This window comes from Microcaecilia unicolor, chromosome 2 (genome assembly GCF_901765095.1).
Source record: "Microcaecilia unicolor chromosome 2, aMicUni1.1, whole genome shotgun sequence".
Taxonomy (NCBI): Eukaryota; Metazoa; Chordata; class Amphibia; order Gymnophiona; family Siphonopidae; genus Microcaecilia; species Microcaecilia unicolor.
The window spans coordinates 414,446,852-414,468,878 of NC_044032.1; the positions used below are offsets into that span (position 1 = coordinate 414,446,852).

The 22,027-nt window shown below is 45.0% G+C and overlaps 2 protein-coding genes across 5 annotated transcripts in view; one reads left to right on the forward strand and one right to left on the reverse strand.

The window, feature by feature from the left end:
• The window catches only part of SMARCAD1 (SWI/SNF-related, matrix-associated actin-dependent regulator of chromatin, subfamily a, containing DEAD/H box 1), a 314,928-nt gene extending 304,930 nt beyond the window's left edge, over positions 1-9,998 (forward strand). For all 4 annotated transcript variants that reach the window (XM_030190695.1, XM_030190696.1, XM_030190698.1 and 1 more), the window contains one exon: positions 9,477-9,998. In XM_030190695.1, coding sequence (XP_030046555.1) covers positions 9,477-9,538 — 62 coding nt within the window. In that variant the 3' untranslated portion in view covers positions 9,539-9,998. The remainder of the gene's footprint in view (positions 1-9,476) is intronic.
• HPGDS (hematopoietic prostaglandin D synthase) overlaps positions 1-22,027 on the reverse strand; it is a 79,017-nt gene that overhangs the window by 19,031 nt on the left and 37,959 nt on the right. The window lies entirely within an intron of this gene.

Here is a 22,027-nt window from a genome sequence, read left to right on the forward strand (position 1 = left end):
TGTGGGGCTGAGAGTGGGAAGAGCCATGACTCGCTTCTACTCATTAGTTCCAGAGGAGAAAGATAAATTGCACCTTCCCAGGGTGGACTCCCTTCCATCAGCAGTTACTAAGATCATCACCTTGCCGGTGGAAGCGGGCATTCCCCTAAAAGACCTACAGGATAGAAAGCTAGAAGGCTCACTGAAACAAACCCCTTTGAAGTGGCCTATTTGGGCCTTCAAGCAACCGTGTGCTGCTCGTTCATGGCAACAGCATGCCTGAAGTGGCATCAGTCGGCAACACAAGATGGGCACCATAACGCCCAGCTGGAAGCAGGGTTGGCGGATGCTCTTTGACACGGGTTATGGCCCATAGTATGTCTTTGGCTGTCATAGCACGTTGGCAACTCTGGTTGTGGCATTGGGCAGCGGATGCAGCATCAAAGTCATGTCTAGTTAAACTACCCTTTCTGGGCAAGTGGCTATTTGGAGAAGATCTCAGTAACTTGGTGAAAGTACTGGGGGAAACCAAGCCACAGTGGTTGCCAGAGGATATGCCGAAAACGTCTGGTCTGTTTTCAGGGGGCTCGTGATCTTGATTACGAGACTGCTGATGGTACCAACCTGGTCGTCAGCAATATGGTCAGAAGTCCTGCTTTCAAGCACGCCAATCTTCCTTTCATGCAACAGGAAGTCCTCCTTTCAGAGCGCCCAATCACTCCTGAACTTCGCAATGTTGCGAGGCTGGTCCATTCTTCCTTCAGTGGGAGGACATCATCAGGAGTTTCAGGAGGAGTGGGCCAAAATCATGTTAGACCAGTGAGTTCTAGATATTCTTACAGAAGGTTACAAGTTGGAGTTCTCCCACTCAGCCGCTCCTTTCTTCTTGCAGGTTCCTTGTCAAAAGGGAGCCAAGGCAGTCAAGGTTCAGGTCATTGTAGATTCCTTGCTGGCGCTCCAGGCCATTGTTCCAGTTTCCCAGGTCAAACAGAGGCAATGCAGATACTCCGTCTACTTCATTATCCCAAAGAAGGGAAGACACCTTTCGTCCGATCTTAGTTCTCAAAGGTCTAAACTGCTGCCTCTGAGTGTCCCACTTTCGCATGGAAACACTAAGAGCAGTCATAGCCTTGGCTCAAGTGGGAGAATTTCTCGCTGCCTTTCATCTCATGGAGGAGTGCTTACTTATACCCATATGGCCTCCGCATCAGAGGTTTCTATATTTTGCCTTGCTAGGCTGCCACTTCCAGTTCAGGGCTTAGCCCTTCGGTCTCGCCATGGCACCTAGAACATTTGCCAAGGTTATGGTGGTGGTAGCAGCCTTCCTTCGGCATCAGGCAATCAGAGTTCATCCGTATCTTGACAACTAGCTTATTCATGCATCATCCTACTTGGACAGTGTGGCGGTGACAAGTTGTCCATCTTCCGCAGTTGTTGGGTTGGGTGATCAATTTCAAGAAGAACAGACTAACTCCATCGCAGACGCTGAAGTATCTAGGCATTCTATTTGCACAGCAAGGGAGAGGATCTTCCTCATGGAATACAGGAGGTTTTTTTTTTTTTTGTTACATTTGTACCCCGCGCTTTCCCACTCATGGCAGGCTCAATGCGGCTTACATGGGGCAATGGAGGGTTAAGTGACTTGCCCAGAATCACAAGGAGCTGCCTGTGCCTGAAGTGGGAATCGAACTCAGTTCCTCAGTTCCCCAGGACCAAAGTCCACCACCCCAGCCATTAGGCCACTCCTCCACTCCAGAAAGGTTGAAGCTGGTTCAACAGATTTATGTTCTAAGTCCAGGCAAACCCAGGGTCTGGGACTACATCCAGGTTCTGGGGTCAATTGGCATTGATTGAAATGGTGCCATGCCCAAGGGCTCATATGCAGCCATTACAGGAGTCTCTTCTCAGTTGCTGCTCTCCTGTGTCACAGAAGTACGACCTTCATTTTCCTTGGACGCTGGTTGCCAGATGGAGTATGTAGTGATGGTTGTCGCCCAGAAATTTGACCATCTGAGCTCCCTTTCTGATAACACAATGGGAGATGGTGACAACGGATGCCAGCAAGTTGGGTTGGGAAGCTCGTTACAAGTTCCATCTGTCACAGGGCACCTGGATGGAACAGGAGTCTGTGGTTGATTGCCTTACGTGACCTTGTTCCCTTTCTGGCTGGGGCCCTGATCCAAATTTTCTCCGACAATGTGACTGTGGTGGCTTATTATCGACAAGCAAGGTGGGACTTGCAACCATCCAGTGGTGGTAAAGGTGGCCTACCTCATGAATTGGGTGGAGAAAAGTCTTCTCTGCTTGTCGACAGCTCACATCAGTGGGCCCTTGTATATGGAGGCAAACTTTCTCAGCAGGCATTCCTTGGACCCAGGAGAACTGTCCAGCCATGGTTTTCAGCTGATAGTGGACTGATGGGGTTCTTCACTTCTAGACTTGATGGCGATGAAAAGGACTGCCAAAGTACCCAAGTTCTTCAGCCGTTGGAAAGAACTGGGCTCAATTGGGATCGTTTCCCTACAGAAGCCCTGGCCGGAAACATATCTACTATATGTCTTCCCTCTTTGTCCCATGGGAGGCTGAGTGTTGAACAGGATTGCATTGCACTGGGGTTGAATAATTCTCGCAGCCCCAGATTGGCCAAGGAGGCCGTGGTACTTGGACCTGGTTCAACTGCTGGACGGGATCCTCTCCATCTTCCGCAGGTTCATGGACTACTGAAGCAAGGTCCAGTGCTCATGCAGTTTTGATATCAACCTTGAAGTAACTATACACAGGAAGTCAAATACGTTAGCGTTTAACTTTTAAAAAGGAGACTATGATAAAATGAGAAGAACGGTTTAAAAAAAACTTAGGGGGGCAACTGAGAGGGTAAAAACTGTACAACAGGCATGGACGCTGTTCAAAAATACCATCCTGGAGGCTCAGGCCAAACATATTCCGTGAATTAGAACAGAAAGACGGAAATCCAAAGACAGCCGGCATGGTTGAAAAGTGAGGTGAAGGAAGCTATTAGGGCTAAAAGAAACGCCTTCAGAAAATGGAAGAAGGAACCGTCTGAAAATAACAAGAAGCAGCATAAGGAGTGTGAAAGCAAATGCAAGGCGCAGATAAAGAAGACCAAGAAGGATTACGAAAAAAAGATAGCATTAGAGGCAAAAAAACATAGCAAAACCTTTTTTTCGGTATATTAAAAGCAGGAAGCCGGCAAAAGAATCGGTTGGGCCGCTGGATGACCGAGGGGTAAAAGGGGCGATCATCAAGGAAGATAAAGACGTAGCGGAGAGATTGAATGAATTCTTTGCTTTGGTCTTCACCGAGGAAGATTTGGGTGGGATACCGGTGTCGGAAATGGTATTTCAAGCGGACGAGTCGGAGAAACTTACTGACTTCACGGTAAACCTGGAGGACGTAATGGGGCAGTTCAGCAAACTGAAGAGTAGCAAATCTGGACTGGATGGTATTCATCCTAGAGTACTGATAGAACTGAAAAATGAGCTTGTGGAGCTACTGTTAGTGATATGCAATTTATCCTTAAAATAGAGCGTGGTACCGGAAGATTGGAGGGTGGCCAATGTAAAAAAGGTTCCAGGGAAGATCCGGGAAATTATAGACCGGTGAGTCTGACGTCGGTGCCGGGGAAAATGGTAGAGGCTATTATCAAAAACAAAATTACAGAGCACATCCAAGGACATGGATTACTGAGACCAAGTCAGCACAGCTTTTGTGTGGGGAAATCTTGCCTGACCAATTTACTTCAATTCTTTGAAGGAGTAAACAAACATGTGGACAAAGGGGAACCGGTTGATATTGTGTGTATGGATTTTCAAAAGGCGTTTGACAAGATACCTCATGAAAGGCTACAGAGGAAATTGAAGGGTCATGGGATAGGAGGGAATGTCCTATTGTGGATTAAAAACTGATTGAAGGATGGGAAACAGAAAGTGGGGTTAAATGGGCAGTATTCACAATGGAGAAGGGTAGTTAGTGGGGTTCCTCAGGGGTCTGTGCTAGGACCGCTGCTTTTTAATATATTTATAAATGATTTAGAGATTGGAGTAACTAGCAAGGTAATTAAATTTGCTGATGACACAAAGTTATTCAAAGTTGTTAACTCGCAACAGGATTGTGAAAAATTACAGAAGGACCTTACGAGACTGGGCAGTTAAATGGCAGATGACGTTCAGTGTGAGCAAGTGCAAGGTGATGCATGTGGGAAAGAAGAACCCAATATATAGCTACGTCATGCAAGGTTCCACGTTAGGAGTTACGGACCAAGAAAGGGATCTGGGTGTCGTCGTCGATAATACACTGAAACCTTATAGTGTGGCCTCCAGTAACGTAGAAATCACTGGGAATAATTTGGGAGCAGGAGACTCTCCCAGAGGTGGTTGTGACCCAGTCAGTGGGAGGAGGGTGCTAGTGTAAAGCACAGGCGGCAGGTGTAGGCAGACCTGAGTTGTGCTGGGGATAGACCCTCTGAGTGGCCGCGGGGTAACCCCAGGTGGGTGGCTAGGCATTTCGTGATAGGGGCACATGAGAGAGAGAGAATGGGTGAAGGCACGGGGGGGGGGGGCATGAGAGAGAATGGGTGAAGTCACGGAGGGCACATGAAACAGAATGGGTAAAGGCACAAGGATACATGAGAGAGAATGTGAAGGCACGGGGGGGGGGGGGGCACATGAGACAGAGAGAGAATGGGTGAAGGTAAGGGTGGCACGTATGTGAGAGGGAGAGAATGGTCTTGGGCCCCCTCCAAAGCTGCAGTACCTGTTCAATGGATGGTGGGATAGCTGAAACCCTGCTAGCTGAAGAAATCCGCTGCCTGAGTCATCCCCTCCTCTTTTTACTGGCTCAGGATCAAGGAAGTCAGCGGGGTGCCTCCAGCCACCAACGCTTGCACTTCCCAAGCTTGCTCAGTTCTGAGCATGCTCGGGGAGTGCCAGCATTGGTGGCTGGAGACACCCCACTGACATCCTTGTTCCTGAGGCAGCACAAGGAGGAAGGAGGCTGCTTTGGCAGTGGATTTCTTCGACAGGCAGGTCTTCAGCATCCCACCAGCAGAGGTTTGAATCTAATGTGAGGGAGGATGGGGAGAGAGAGGAAATGTGTTCACCCCCCCCCCCCCCCCCCCCCCCCCAAATGGACTACTGGCTATGCCCCGCCTTTAATCACGATTAAAAATTTTAAACATGCAGCCCTACTATTTTTAGTTCATGGTCACTTATTCTATAATGGGTGAGGGTCTGTGTTCTGCATGTGCGAAAGAGGCATGGTTTTCTGTTAGCATTGACTGCAAGATCAACCTGTACTAATCTGGCTTGTTTAGTTTTCCAATCGGTGTATTGATGTTCTAGTGTCCACTTTAGTGCTGTGTTTTTCAAGGTAGGTCCTTGTGTGACTCCTGGAAGTTATTACTGTTATGGTAGGTTGTAATTGCTCCGTAGGTCCTGAGCGATGTATGTATTGTTTTGTATTTCTTCACTTTATGCCTGGTATTGGACTTGGGATTTGGATTTATACCACACCTTTCTCTGTAATAGCTCAAGGCAATTTACAGTCGGGTACAGTAGGTATTTTCCTGTCTCTAGAGGGCTTACAATTTGTTTTGTATCTGAGGCAATGGATGGTTAAATGACTTGTCCAAGATCTCAAGGAGCATCAGTGGGATCTGAACCCTGGCTTCCCTGGTTCTCAGCCTGCTTTTCTAACCATTAGGTGTAACCCCTGTTTGGATATGAGCATCAGATAAGGCTACACAAATGTATTTTTTATGGACTGGGTTGAAGGTCAAGGCCAGGGCTAGTAGAACTAGGAGGCCAGCTGGCTGTTTAATCCACTCACCCCTTAAACTTCCTCACAGTCAGTAGAGTCCAGTACAGCATATATTTCCAATCCAACTGGATTTACTAGAATTTTGGATGATTCAGGCACAACTGGGCAATGCTTTAGAGCAACTATGTACATTCATTGTATCTCTTAAGCCGTATGTGTTAGCATCATTGACAATACTAGTTTTCTGTAGGCTATTTCCTTTTTAATACATTCTCTTTTTACTAGACATTTATATCTTACACCTATATACCTCCTCTGAACCCTGTCCAAGAGAGGAACTCCCTTGTCAGCCTCTATCCCTATTTATAGATTCCCAAGCTCTCTGAGACTCAACTCAGAGTCCTCATATTAAGTTTCTTCTCTCATGGAACACAACTTCTGACTCCTGCAGAAATGTTGATTAGATGATTAAGGCTTGGTCTTGTTTTTTCTTCCTTTTACTCATGTTTCTCATTGTAGGATTGGAGTGGAGGGTGGCAGGTAGATAGTTGGTTCCCCATTCCATCTTCTTCCAGCAAGTGCAGCAGCTCTTCAGGCTCTGGTACATGCTTTTCCTTTGTTCTCTCCTCCAGGTAATCGTGGTCTGAGTGGCCAAGGACACCTGTCTTTTAGGTAGATGGACTTTGGTGAGGTAAGAGCCAAGCCTGGTCCTCTAACTAAATACTGGTACAATGACCAGGAACTGGAAGATGAAGGCAAAGACCCTCCTGTGGGCTGGGAATTTATATGAACCCAATTTTTCCTCTAAGTGCTGGATCCTCCCACCTTGCTAGGTAGGGAAGGCACAGCCCATGTTGTGGAAGTTGCAGGATTTGTGAGAGGTTAGAACTTCTTTTATTCTGGTAGTGTTGAAGGTTCTGGTATTGCTGAATAGGCAGAATCTTAGCCATCTGTACATTATATAAAACTAGTAAAAAGGCCCGTTTCTGTCTGAAATGAAACTGGCACTAGCAAGATTATCCCCCCCCCCCCCTCCCTCGCTGTCTTCCTCTGTCCCCTCCAAGGCCCACGGCCCCCTTTCCTCTCTTCTGATTTACAGGCCGTCCTCCCTCCCCTCTCCCACTCCCCTGCAACTCACCACTTTGGGCACAGGTTTCCAGGTGTTCTCCACGGCCCTGTGGTCGGCCACCGCCTGTTTGTGCCCCACCGCCTTCAGGTCGTGTTGTGGGTTGTCATTAGTGAAGTGTTTTTGTTTGTGTGATAGATATTGTGTTTTTGTTTTCAGAATGTTGTTTGAGGTTTGGGAAAGGGAGGGGTGGGTGGGGTTGACTAGTTGGGAGGGTGTGATGGTATGTGTGAGTGAGAATGTTAGGGGGAGTGGGGGTGGGGGATGGTGAACTGTGAGGGAGTGGCGGGAGGGCTTAGAAGGAGGGGGTCTGCGTTCCTGTGGTGATGGGTTGAAAGTGAGTAGGTGCTTGGAAGGGGGGGGGTCTGCGTTCCTGTGGTGATGGGTTCAATGTGGGGGATCCTTCAGGTCGTGTTTGTGCTGGCTGTCAGTGTGGGTTTTTGGTTTGGTAGAGATTGTGTGTGTGTGTATGTGTGAATGTTTGAGGGGGTGGGGTTTGTGATGTGTGAGGGAGTGGCGGGGTGCTTGGAGGGGGGTGTGCGTAGATGGGTTGATGTGAAAGTGAGGAATCGTTCATGCCATGTTTGTGTTGGCTGTCATTGTGTTTTTTTTGTTGTTGTGCTAGAGAGTGTGTGTGTGTGAATGGTTGAGGTGGCGGGGCGGATGGTGAACTGTGAGGGAGTAGCGGGGTTTTGGAAGTGGGGGTCTGCGTTCCTGTGGTGATGGATTGAAAGTGAGGGATCCTTCAGGTCGTGTTTTTGGTGGCTGTCAGTTTTGTTTTGTTTTTGTTTGCTAGTGTGTGTGTGTGTGTGCGCGCTAGTGTGTGTGTGTGTGAATGTTTGGGGGGTGGGCGGATGGCGAACTGTGAGGGAATGGCTGTTGGCTTGCAGGGTGATCAGGGGCTTGGAGGGGTCCAAATGAAACAGTTTTAGAGTTGTTACAGATGGACCAATAATAAAGAATGACAACCTGGATGCAGCAGCTCTTAAATTTGCTTGTTGTATTTTGAGTGTATAGCAATGACAGCTGCATGGGAGAGTGGAAACAGAGATCAACTAAATTGGCTTCCTTGCTTACATGGAACTAAATAGGCTCACCTCTTTTTTGTAGTTGGAGGAGCTCTGTTTTCTTTGTGTAGTAATCGGGAGGACTGGGAGGGGGCGGGGTGGGAGGTGTGTTGCAGCGGCGGTGGGGGGTTGGAGGGGGTTCAGGGGCTTTGAGGGTGAGCATTGCTTGGGGGGGTGGGTTGGCGGCGCCTCTCAACTTCGTGAAGGTAGCTGGCATTTGCTGTTGTCTCTGCAGCCGCTTCTCTCCCCTCAGATGTCGCTGTGCTCCTCTGGGGTTTCTTTCAGGGGCAGTGACGTGCAGGGGAGAGGAGGAGTAGCTGCAGAGACGACAGCCAATGGCAGATGTCTTTTCGGAGCCCTGTTTCAGTTTTGTTCTGTTTTTTTGTTTGTGTACTGGCTGCTGCTTCTGCGTGTGGAGAGGGGGTTGATGTGGCCGAAGGGGGGGGGGGGGTTGGGTGCTGCGCCGTGGGGGTGGGGGTAGGTGCTTGTGTGATGCGCCGTCGCGGAGGGACTTGGGTGTTGTGCCGAGGGGGGGTGCTATGTGGGTTGTTTCTTAGGCAGGGAGAGGAGTAGGGAAACACGCGGAGCGTGTTTCCCTACTCCTCCCCCTGCCTGAGTCGCGGTTTGTTGCTGTGCGTCGGGCTGCTGACGTCATCCGAGTCACAGCCAATCAGTGGGATGATCTACTCCATTTTTCCATGGTTCCAGGCAGCCTCAGAACGTTGGAGGTGAGAATTATTATATAGGATCAGCAGCATAGGAACTTTGTTGCTTTAAGCCAAAAAGCTAGGTCTCCTGCTTTTTCCTTTATTTTGCATTTCCCATGTAAGTGTGTTGTAACATCTGCTGATACTAGATATACTTTCTTTTACCCTGAATATTTGAAAGTTTTCTTGGATAGCAAGAGAGTCTTCAAAACAGGTGGAAATTGGCGGTGCAATTTTTGGTGTGTCCTGTTTATTGTAATTTAGCTGGTTTGCATGTTATGTCTTTACTACTATAGAAACTCCCTTTAATTTTTCTTTTGTGAATCTGCTCCCTCAGCTTGGGGTCTACTAAGATGTGGATACTGTGTTTATATTCCAAAATGTATTTTGCCTTTCAGATTTAATATTTCTGTGAGGGATTTTGCATCATTTTTCTGGTACAAGGATGTTGACTTGTTAATATATCTTTAATTTTGTTAAAATAATTTTTTTTAATACATAGTACTTTCATATCCACCTGCTTAGTTTTTCCTGCTTTTTAATACCATATTTCCAGGTGACATACTCATTTGATTTCAATTCCCTGTCTTTCTCAACCCAGAGCTGCCTCATGTGCTGCCTATAAGGAGACCAATACCCAAATATCTTGTACCATTGTATGAATATCCAAACCTAAAAATTCTTTTAAAAATAGGAGCAACAACTATAGAAACATCAGTGTAGTGTGCAACTTGGTACCAATGTCTTCATTTACTTAAAAACATTTCTAAAATATTGATTTATTGAATGCATTTCTAATGGATTGATTTTCTTTTGCAGGAGAGGAAGGGGCCATTACAACAGACCTGGCGACTTTATTAAAAACATCATTAGGTCTTTAAAGAACATTTGTATCTAGTGAAGACAGATTGGAAATACCGTGGACCCAGCGACTTTTACATTGCTGACCAAACCTTTATGAACATTTATATCTTTTATAATGGACTATTTAATATGGCATAGCTACTGATGAAACCCCAGGCGCTTGAAATCAACTATTATAATGGCACACAATGTAATATAAGCTGTGGAATAAAATCAATTTTACAGCCATTTTTAAACGTGAATTTCGTGATAGTTGTTTGTAAAAACTAGTCCTTTAGATTTGTCATTATTTTTGTACTGTAATTACTTCTACCTCCTAAGTATCTAAAACTGTTCTATTTCAGTGGATGTGTGTAGATTTTTACCTGTGCCTTATATTTGACAGTGTTCACGTCTGCCATTTTCCTTGTTTTTCTTCTCTATTTGCTCCTTCAAATTATTCGGATTTGTTCAATCAATAAAAACTGAGCTCAAATAGTTTCAGAATTTTTAAAATAATTTAAAACTGCTGATGCACAATTTAATTTTTATGCATTATACCTATTTGAAATCCAAAATCGGAGTTGAAATAAAGGAACCAAGTATCACAGTATATACCCATATTTCTGATATAAATAATAAGCAGAAGAAAAATTAAACCCTTTGGAGTATGTTTACTAAAGCGCTGTAGGCATATTACCATTTTTAACGCATGTTAATGGTTGATGCACATTAAACGCTAACACGCCTTAATTAAACATACTCCTATATGTCTACTGCTATAACGATTGATTAGGAACAAGACTATAAAAGTGTATTAATTAGTGTTTTGTGACATTTCAGATTGTTATGGTGCCTTTTAATCATTTATATTTTTGTTATATGAAACAGCTGTTTTCCCTGAGGATTCAATTGTAATCCTCCTTAAAATAGCCCATATAAAATGGAATAACAGAGTTTACTCAAATTATATAAAATGTAGCTCACAGCTTTCAGCAAACTTTGGGGTTCATTTTCGAAAGAGGAAAAACATCCAAAAAGTGTTATAAAGCAGCATTTGGATGAATTTCTTCTCAAAGCCTCCAAATCAATATTTTCCAAACCTGTTTTGCAGATATTTATCTATGGAATTCATCCAAATACAAGGGGGCATGTTGGAGGTGGGATTAGGGTGGGACATTTTACAGCCATAAAAGAACAAAATGAAAAAGTCTAGGGCTGAAACGTTTCAGTCTAGACCTGCTTTTAGAACAAATAAGACACAGAAAGGTGCCCTAAATGACCAGATGACCACTGGAGGGAATCAGGGATGGCCCCCCCTACTCCCCCAATGGACACTGACCCCTCCCACCCCCCAGAGATGTGAATAACAGTATTACCAGCCTCTGACAGCTTACAGATATTATAGTCAGTTCTATTAGAGCAGCAAGCAGGTCCCTGGAGTAGTATAGTCAGTGCAATACACTGTAGAGAGGGGATTTTGGTGAGTTATGTACCCAAAACCCTAATGTACCCAAATATAGGTGATCCCTTCACCCATAATTCAACTCAGATCTTATATACTGCTAATATCCCCTGTTCAGGATTCAGTGCAGTTTACACCATAAGTGGGACCAAGGTTGGGTACAATATTATAGTTAGGACATTGGTTGAATACAATTTTGTTGGTTGAATACAATGTTATATAACACTAGAGAGTAGTAAAGGTGTTCTGTTTGAAAGGGTTATTGTAGAGGTGTACAGTTGGGGGTGATGGGTTTTGGAGGACTCAGCAGACAAGATAAGAGGGTAATGGTGAGATGTGTACCTCAGAGCTTTTATATGAAGTCCATAGCAGTGTCCCATTGCTCTCCTGAGATGTCTGTGTGATCAGTCTACTAAGGACTGCTTTATGGAGCAGCTGGTACAGGAGCCAACAAGAGAAGGAAAAATTCTAGATCTAGTCCTTAGTGGAGTGCAGGCTCTGATGTAGGAGGTAATGGTGCTGGGGCCGCTTGATAACATTGATCATAATATGATTAGATATTAAGTACACACAGGAAATTACAGAGAATATTCAAAAGCATGGATTAATGAGACAAAGCCAACATGGATTTAGTGAAGGGAAATCTTGCCTCACCAATCTATTAAATTTCTTTCAAGGTGCGAGCAAACATGGATAAAAGTGAGAGTGTCAATATTGTGTATATGGATTTTCAAAAGGTGTTTGACAAAGTACCTTATGAAAGACTCCAGCGGAAATTAGAGGGTCATGGGATAGGAGGTAGTGTCCTATTGTGGATTAAAAACTGGTTAAAAGATAGAAAACAGAGAATAGGGTTAAATGGTCAGTATTCTTAATGGAGAAGGGTTGATAGTGGGGTTCTGCAGAGGTCTGTGCTGGGGCTGCTGCTTTTTAACATATTTATAAATGATCTAGAGATGGGAGTAACTAGTGAGGTAATTAAATTTGCTGATGCCACAAAGTTATTCCAAAATCTTAAGAGGATTGTGAAACATTAAAAGAGGACCTTATGAGACTGAGAGCCTGGGTATCTAAATGGCAGATGATATTTAATGTGAGCAAGAACAAAGTGATGCATGTGGGAAAGAAGAACCTGAATTATGTAATGCAAGGTTCCACATTAGGAGTCACCGACCAGGAAAGGGATCTAGGCGTCATCGTTGATGATACGTTGAAACCCTTTGCTCAGTGTGCAGCAGCAGCTAAGAAAGCAAATAGAATGTTAGGTATTATTAGGAAAGGAATGGAAAACAAAAATGAGGATGTTATAATGCCTTCTTATCGCTCCATAATATTGTGTTCAATTCTGGTCACCGCATCTCAAAAAAGATATAGTGGAATTAGAAAAGGTATAGAGAAGGGCAACGAAAATTATAAAGGGGATGGGACGACTTCCCTATGAGGAAAGGCTACAGCAGCTAGTGCTCTTCAGTGGAGAAAAGACGGCTGAGGGGAGTTTTGATAGAGGTCTATAAAATAATGAGTGGAGTGGAATGGGTAGACGTGAATTGCTTGTTTACTTTTTCCAAAAGTACTAGGACTAGAGGGCACGCAATGAAGCTACAAAGTAGTACATTTAAAATGAATCAGAGAACATATTTCTTCACTCAACGTGCAATTAAACTCTGGAATTCATTGCCAGAGAATGTAGTAAAAGGCAAAGCAGTGGGGTTTAAAAAAAAAAAAAAGTTTGGATGGCTGCCTAAAGGGAAAGTCCATAGGTCATTATTAAAATGGACTTGGGGAAAATCCACTGCTTATTTCTAGATAAGCAACATAAACTGTACTGTTTTGGGATCTTGCTGTGTATGTGTGACCTGGATTGGCCACTGTTGGAAACTGGATGCTGGGCTTGAAGGACCTTCGGTCTGTCCCAGTATGGCTTCTTCTACATACCAATGGCTTGATTTTCTACATTTTCCACTTGTGTGGGGGATTTTTTCAAAAATGGACTGAAAAGTTAAATGCGCAGAGCACAACAACATGTTACATGTGGCTATTAAAAAAAAAAAAATACATTTTGCTGTTTCGAGAATGTCCATATTTCCTATTTGGTTAATAGTAGTTTAGCACAAAATGGCCAAAGTCTGACTTAGACATATCGAAAATGCCCCTCTTTACCACTAAGAAAATGATTAAAATGTCAGTCCTTTTACGGAGCTTTGGAAATTGTTCACATGGAGTGGAGTAGCCACCTAATGGTTAGAGCCAACTGCCTGAGAGCCAGGGGAACTGGGTTTGATTCCTACTGCATCTCCTTGTGAATCTAGGCAAGTCACTTATCCCTCCATTGCCCCAGATGTAAAACGTATCTGTAAATATGTAAACCACTTTGATTTTAGCTACAGAAAGGTAGTATATCAAATCCCATCCCCTTTCCCTCTCCTTACACATTGTGTTCTCTCTCTCTCTATATATATATATATCATCAAGGACAGCCAAAATAATTGTTATTAGAGAATTTAATCGTGCTCCGCCATCTCCTGTCTTCTCCAAACATCTTTTCTGCTGTCTTCCATTCCTGACTCCTGTCCTCAACATGATCCAGCATCTTTCCCTCCAATTCAAATTCACCTCTCAATACCCCTCCCCCATCACCTACCTTAAAAATTGTCTTCTGTGGTGCATAAATATATGCTGCCTGCGGTCTGCTCAAAAGCTTTCCATCTGGCCTGCTCTGCCTCCTCTGATATCACTTCCTGTTTTTGCATAGACAGGATGGGTCAGAGGGAAAGCTTCAGACCTGGCTGCAGGCACACTGTAAGGGTCCAACAGAAGACCACCTTGAAGGAAGACTGGGGGAAGAGGGGGCAGATGCTAAACCCTGAGTGGGGGGGGGGGGGGAGTGGAGTGATTTGTAAACCTGCAAACAAAACTGGAGGGGTCAGCAGTGGAAGCTATTGCTGAAGTATTAAGCTCCAGCACCAAAAAAAGAACTTTGTGTTGCTCACTACCAGGTTTGTGTTGCTACTCCCGAGAGTGAGGTGCTGAACAATAGGAGGGAGGGATAGAGAATGGACCTGGGGGAAAGGGAAAGGAAGAGAAGGGGGGAGATTATCAGCCCTTTAAGGAAAGGGGATATGATTGGATTTGATTTGCTATACTGCCTTTCTGCGGTTACAATCAAAGCAGTTTACATATTATATACAGTACTTATTTTGTACCTGGGGCAATGGCGATTTAAGTGATTTTGCCCTGAGTCACAAGAAGCTGCAGTGGAAAATAAACTTTAATTGTGCAATTAATCACAATTAAACTATTTATGTTTAAATCATGTTTATTCGAACAAAATACACAGTAGCAAAACTACTTTTGTTACAGAAATGGAGTTTTTACATTTCTTCCCTTCCCCCCCCCCTTCTTTCCCCCCCTACTCCACCCCCCATTCCCCCTCCCTTGTACTAATATCACATTATTCATACATTCAATAAATGACTTCATGCTGATGGAGTTAACGTATTCCAAACAGGTGCCCACAATTGCTGAAATTTCTCCCCTGCCTGTGATTCAAAGTCAACAATCTCCACCCTCTCTATCCGCATCATTAACAGCATTTTCAACCGCCACTGTTGGAGGGAGGGCGCTTTAGTAGCCAACCACTCCTTTAGGATAATCTGTTTGCCAGCTATCACGGTTCTGGCTACAAATGCTGTAAAGCCCCTCGCCAAGGGCTGCTGCAACTGGGGTTGGCCAAACAGTAGAGCCGGATCATAGCTCCAACGCTGGTGCCAGATTTTATTAACATAGTTTATAATGGCCTTCCAGAGTCCTTCTATACTTTTGCATGTCCAAAACATGTGTCCCAAGTTGGCACCCTCTGTTCCACACTTCGGGCACTCCCCCCAGGACGACAGACCCATATAAAACGCTCTTCTAGGAGGAATATGCAGCCGAAAAACAAATTTGTACTGTAATTCCCAGTGTGTAGACTGGTATGTCACCCTTCTGATTGATAATATGTGAGACCGCACCAACCCTGAAGCAACATTTGTCCCCAAGTCTGTTGTCCACTGCTGAGATAGAGTTTTATAATCCGGCTCTGGCATAGTATCCTTTATGTGCCTGTGGTGATGGGAGAGTGGCACTCTCTGTTGGGCCTCTAGGGAGAAAGCCAACGCAAGTTCCTCCTGAACATCCTCTGCTAGGTGCTCCCAGGGCAGAGATGTCACATAATGTTTTAACTGCTCATAGTGAAATCATTCTCCATCAAGAAGGCCGTATTCTGTTTTCAGGGCCTCGAACGATTTCATGCGCCCCTCCCGGGTTAGCACCTGTAGCAGGTATTCCAATCCCTGCTTTTTCCATTTCCTAAATGCCCCATACATACTGCCTGGTACAAAGACCGAGTTGTCACAAATGGGTAAGTATGGCGAGACCTTTGTTGAAAAATGATGCATCCTACTAACCCATTTCCAGGTTGCTACTGCTGTTCTCATAATCAGGGCTTGCTGTAGGACTTGCGGGATGGGTGCTCCAGTCGAGTGCAGATAGTTGCTGAAATGGGTCCCCAAAGTAAAACTCAGTTCCACAGAAGTATCTGAAAAGTCGCTTATTCCTCGGAACCAATCATTTATATGTCTCATTCCACAGGCCACATTAAAGTACCGCACACTCAACAGTCCTAATCCTCCATATTCCACTGGTACGCATAGTACCCTCACCGGCAGTCGAGCTCTTTTGCCCTGCCATAAGTAGTGTTGAATCATTCTGTCCAGCTCTTTCTCGTCCTTCTTGTTCAGGTATAACGGCATTGTTTGTAGGACATATAACCACCTCGGGGCAATGATCATGTTGTATAAGGCTATTCGGCCCAACAAAGAGAGAGGCAATGCTGTCCATGCTTGTAGGCTATTTCTTGTGTCCGTTAGCAGTCTTTGTATATTAAGATCATATAGTTCCCTCCTCTCTGTGGAAACCAGGACTCCCAAATATTTAAATTTACCTTGAGCTATCTGGAAAGGTATCTGCCCTCCCCTTGCTCCCCCCTCCCCCGCATGTCCCATCTGCAGTACCACCGATTTTGATAAATTTAACTTAAATCCTGATATATGTCCATACTGCCTAATGTGTTCTAATAGGACCTCTGTAGATCTTTGTGGGTTGGTCAACGTTAGCAGCAAATCGTCTGCATATGCCAGCACTTTTATTGACTGCTCCCCTACTTGGACCCCTTCAACTGTTTGTTCTGCTTTCAGCGTGCGCAGTAGAGGCTCCAATGCCAGGATGAACAGCAAGGGAGAGAGGGGGCAACCTTGCCTAGTGCCCCGCTCTATTTTAAATTCACTACCCTTCAGGCCATTTACCAGTACTCGCGCCGTGGGGTGACAGTAAAGAACCTTAATTATTTCTAGAAACTTACTAGTAATACCCATATGTTCAAGCGCCTGAAACAGGTAACCCCATTGCACCCGATCAAACGCTTTTTCCGCGTCTAGGCTGAGTATCCAAGCCGGCTTAGCTTTCTCTATGCACACTGCCATTGCCAAAAGTAATCTGCGAACATTTTGAGTAGTTTGTCGACCTCTCACAAATCCTACTTGTTCAGTACCTATTAAACGAGGTAGGCAGTCAGCCAGTCTTTCGGCCATCACTTTGGCTAAGATTTTAATATCTACGTTAAGAAGTGATATTGGCCTGTATGCATCTGCTCTATCTGGTGACCTACCCGGCTTGGGAATTAATGTAATCAATGCCTGATTTGCATATGGAGGGAACTGGCCCGCAGCTATTACACCCTCATAATATTCCAACAAGGAAACCAACGCTTCTGGGGCCAGCATTTTATAGTATTCCCCCGTGTAACCATCCGGGCCCGGGGCCGATCAGAGCTTTAACCCCTTAATCGTTCTTTTCAATTCCTCTAGGGTCAAAGGAGTATTTAATCCCTCTTGCTCCTCTTCGGTCAACCTATCCAGGCCAGCTTTCCTCAAATATTGCTCTGTTATTTGTACTTCACTTGTTGGCCCGGCTGCATATAGCTTGGCATAGTGCTCGTCAAATATCTGTGCAATCTCTTCTCTGGAGTTAACCAATGACCCCGCCTGATTTTTTACCGCTACGATGGCCCTAGACCCCCCCCAGTTCTTAATCACTCTTACTAACAGGGGACCTGCTTTATTCCCAAATCTACTTAACTTATATTTGTAGTATATAGCAGACCGTGTCTCCTGTTCATGCAGAAGGGTGTTCAGCGCCACCTGAACCGCCCTCAATCTTTCTAATGACTCAGGAGTGAGCTTGTGCATGTGTGCACGTCTGGCCCTCTGAAATTGTCTCTCTAAATGTAAAATACTAGCTTGTTGTCGCTTGCGCCGGGCACTACAGTATGCGATAATATCTCCCCGTATCACTGCCTTGGAAGCATTCCAAAACAGCACCGGTTGTGTTTCTGTGTGAACCCCATTGTAAGTAATATATGTGTCCCATTTCTCTCGCAGATATGCTTGAAATCGCGCATCTCCTTGCAGATATGCCGGGAACTGCCATCCCTTACCCCCTTCCCTATCCGCCGGGACAGCAATATCCAGCCACACCAGCGCATGGTCCGAGACTTCCTCGGGACCCACCTCTGCAGCTTGCACCCAGGGGAACATGGTGGACTCCAACAATATGTAATCTAAACGGGCTAATGTGCCATGCGCCCGTGATCTATGGGTGTATTCCCTATCCCCAGGGTGCAGGATTCTCCAGGCATCCACCAACCCCAACATTCTCCGGAGGGCACTGAAATCTTTACGCCTTTGTCCTTGGTAATGTGGGGAGTTGGGGCTCGATGTATCCAGCTCAGGGTCTGAGGCCATATTGAAATCCCCAACAACTATCAATTTTGCCTTTTTATACTGCAAGCAGACGCTTACCAGGGCCGCATAAAAACCGGGTACATACCCATTAGGGCCATATACATTTACAAATATAAACTCCACTCCTTGTATCCAAATCTTCAAAATAAGATACCTCCCCCGTCCTCCCTGTGTTAACACATCAACTTTGCACGAGAGCCCTTTCCTAATCAAGACCGCCAGGCCCCCTCTCCGCCCCTGCGCAGCTACTGCATAACACTCTCCCACCCAGGTCTTTTTCAATTTAGTATGCTCCTGGTCATTCAGCCGCGTTTCCTGCAGACAAGCTATATCTGTTTTGTGTCTTTGTAGCGCTTGCAAGATCTTGTAACGTTTCGTGGGGGTGCTAATCCCCCCCACGTTCCACGATATTATCCGTGCTGGCATGGTGTTTCTGAAACTGCCTCCGTGACCAACCCCTGAGCTCCTTTTCCATCTAATTGGCTTCTCCCCATTATCAGCTGATCTTCCTTTTGTGTACCTATACCAACTAACTTCATATATCTCCATCTTCTTTGCACGTTTAATCTGGTGATATTTAATAACCTCCCGTCCCATCTACCATTCCCCCCACCCAAACCCACCCTCCCATGCTTCCTTTTATCTACCACCCTTTCCATACTCTAGGCCCAACCTAGTTATGGAACTGAATCACGCTATTCGGATAGTGACTTCCACCCGCCATACTCAAATATGTGTATATTTCTTTTCTCTCTACTCACGTATAGTCCAAACTCTGTACCCCTTCTGTGTTAAGGCCTGTTATCTTGCTCTTGTCCTGTTCCCGTGATGTCCTTGTCCCGGAGGAATTTTCGTGCGGCCTCCACGGTCGGAAACGTATGCCATTGGTCTTGTAGCTGCACCTTCAATTGTGCTGGATATTGTAAAGCAAAGCGGATTTTTTTGTTGATTAACGCAGTGCACAATGGGTGGAACTGCTTACGCTTTGCTTGCACCTCAGTTGAGAAATCTTGGAATATTAAGACGTTCCTCCCGTTATATTTGAAAGTCTCCCTCTTCATGCGAAAGCCTTGTAGGATTTCCTGCTTGTGCCTGTAGTTTAACAGCTTGGCTACCACAACTCGAGGTCTTCCCTGCGCCTCCATCTTTCTCCCCACTCGGTGGGCCCGCTCCACCACCACTGGCCCCATAGAATCTGTTAGGGCCAGTTCTTTCGATAGCCACGTCTCCAGCCATACCTCCAGATTACGTTCCGGGAGCGATTCAGGGAGTCCCACCAGACGTATATTGTTTCTGCGGGAACGATTCTCCAGATCTTCCAACTTAGAGGCATGTGTTTCCATCTGCTGTTGCAGGTTGGTTATGTCCGGCCCGTATGCACGCGTCTCATCCTCCATCGCCGCTATTCGCACTTCCGCGTCGCTCACGCGGGTTTGCAGACCTGCCAGCGTGGTTTGGATCCCTTCCAGTTTTCTATCGAGCGCTGCCCATTTCGGCTCCCACGCTCTTGTCATTGCGGAGGTGAGTTGTTCCAGCTGAGCCTCCGAGAACACCACCGGAGCCTCGTGTGCGCCGTCCGCCATTTTGTTTTCGCCGACTGCGACTTTAATTTTCTCTTTTTTAGTGGTCTTCGGCGCTTTTGTCGCGGGTGTGCTGCGGAGATATCTATCCATGTGGGGTTCACACACTTCGCTATGAAAAAATATTTCGACTGCAATCTTTAATTTATGCTAATTGCGGGTGAGGGTTCCGGAGCCCAAGCAACCGACTGCTGCTTAGCTCATAGCACCACGTGATCCCCCCCGTGTGGCCCAATTAAACTATTTAATCAACATGTAGTGCTCAAAATTGTGCATGCAAATTTGGGTGTGGGTGTGTGCCCAAATTAGGTGTGCAATTTAAGTGCTTAATGAACCAATTACTGCCAATAATTATTGGCACTAATTGGCCAATAATTGGAATTTACACATGCATCTTTGTCACTATTCTCTAAAGATGTAGGTATAAATTTTTCCACATAGATCCAAAAAGAGGGCATGGCCAGGGGAGGGGCATTGGTGGGTCAGGGATATTTCTAGAATTTCACGCAGTGTTATAGAATTCATGGGATCTGCATCTAATTTAGATGTGGGGATTTACACCAGGGTTCAGTTGGTGTAATTTGCAGAATTTAGTTCTATGTGTAGTGAAATAGCCAACTGACAAAAGCCTGAAGATTACAATAAAGCAAGAAAAATCTTAATATGTCCATTCCTTCCCCATGATTATGAAAGTCCCACAAGTATTATTAGTTTTGAAAGATCATATTGTAAATTCAACAGCCATTCCAGAAATAATAAAAGATGAGGCATATGTACAAGACAAATACCAAAAGAATAACACCATCAAGATGGCCTCTGAGAAATCAGAGAACCCAACCGCCAATTGATGAAGCTGTCATTCTAACCTCCTCTCCAACCCCCTATTTTCCTGTCCTGATGACAACCCACAAATCACTGGTTAACAAAAGCACTGCCAGAATCATTCAGCCATTTCTCCATAATGGAAAAAGGATCGCATCTCAATCTCACTAGATCGGCAAGTATTTGTGCTTTCCTCTTCTCTGACTGGACTTTCATTAATACAATATTCAGTGTTCTTCAACAATAGACCCATCACCCTCCCAGGTGCTACAATTCATGCAACAAGCACTGGGGGGGGGGGGGGGGGGGGTATGAAGAAACATGACTTGGGTTAGACACCTCATACTGCCCAAAACCTTGCATCACAATGATAGCTTGGTTCAGTCACCTATTGGGAGGCAGAAATCTCAATATATCCCATACTACCCACCACATCACCCTAAAACAGACAAGATCGAAAGTAACTTTAATAAATTCTGACTTGCACTCTGCCCCTAGTCACACAACAGGGAAGGCCCCTTTAGCACACACTGCAGCACAGCTAGCGTCCTGAAGGAGAGCAGATGACTGATGTCACCAGAAGTGTGGAGCTCATTACCTTCTAATGATTTAAAGTGCACAGTGCAGATACAGAAGGAATTGATAATTAGCAGCAAAATAGAAAGGGCAATAAGCAGGCAATTGTAGCACAAAAGAGTTCACAGTTTGTCCAGCCCATAGTGTAGTTCCACACTCCAGTTTGGACATTTACTAGACTAAAACTAGACTAAAGCACCAAAAAAACTACTTCAGCAATTGTCTCCACAGGCGTGAACAATTCTTTTTACTATTTTGAATTGTACTCTATGAGCACAGTATTTACAGAAACATCCCACTACTGCTCCTTGTGATCTTGGGCAAGTCACTTAACCCTCCATTGCCTCAGGTACAAACTTAGATTGTGAGCCCTCCTGGGACAGAGAAATATCCAGTGTACCTGAATGTAACTCACCTTGAGCTACTACTGAAAAAGGTGTGAGCAAAATCTAAATAATAAATAAACAAACATTTTCAATGTTAGAAAAACAAGTTTGGATTTCTATTGATGTAAGAAATAATAAACAGAAATAAAGCAAGGAAAATAAGTTGACACCTTTTATATTGGATGATACTTTTTTGATACCTAACTATTGATAGGACAGAACCATGAGGTCTTGTTGCTACTTAGGGATTAAGGGCCTCTTTTACTAAACCACGCTAGCGATTCACGGCGTGGCAAATGAGATGAAGCCCATAAGAACTGAGGGGATCTTTTATGAAGCGGTGGTAAGCCCAATGCGGGCTTACTGCTCACTAATCCAGAACTACCGCCGGGCTACCACAGCAGCCCGGTGGTAGTTCCCACTCCCAGCATGCGCCACTTCTAACACTAGAACAATTGTTTATTTTTGTAGCACTAGTGTTTAGCTGGCAGTAATCGGGCAGTGCTGCATGCTTATCACTGAAATTGCCATTTCTTCTTTGAAAAAAGACAGCCTTTAAGGGAAAGGGGATGGGACTTGATATACTGCCTTTCTGTGGTTTTTGCAACTACATTCAAGGCAGTTTACATAGTATATACAGGTCATTATTTGTACCTAGGACAATGGAGGGCTAAGTGACTTGCCCAGAGTCACAAGGAGCTGCAATGGGAATCTAACCCAGTTCTCCAGGATCAAAGTCCATTGCACTAACCACTAGGCTACTCCTCCACTAGCAACAATCCATGTAGAAGCCTGCCCTTGCAGATCACCAATGCGGCCGCGCAGGCTTCTGTTTCTGTGAGTCTGACATCGTCAGACT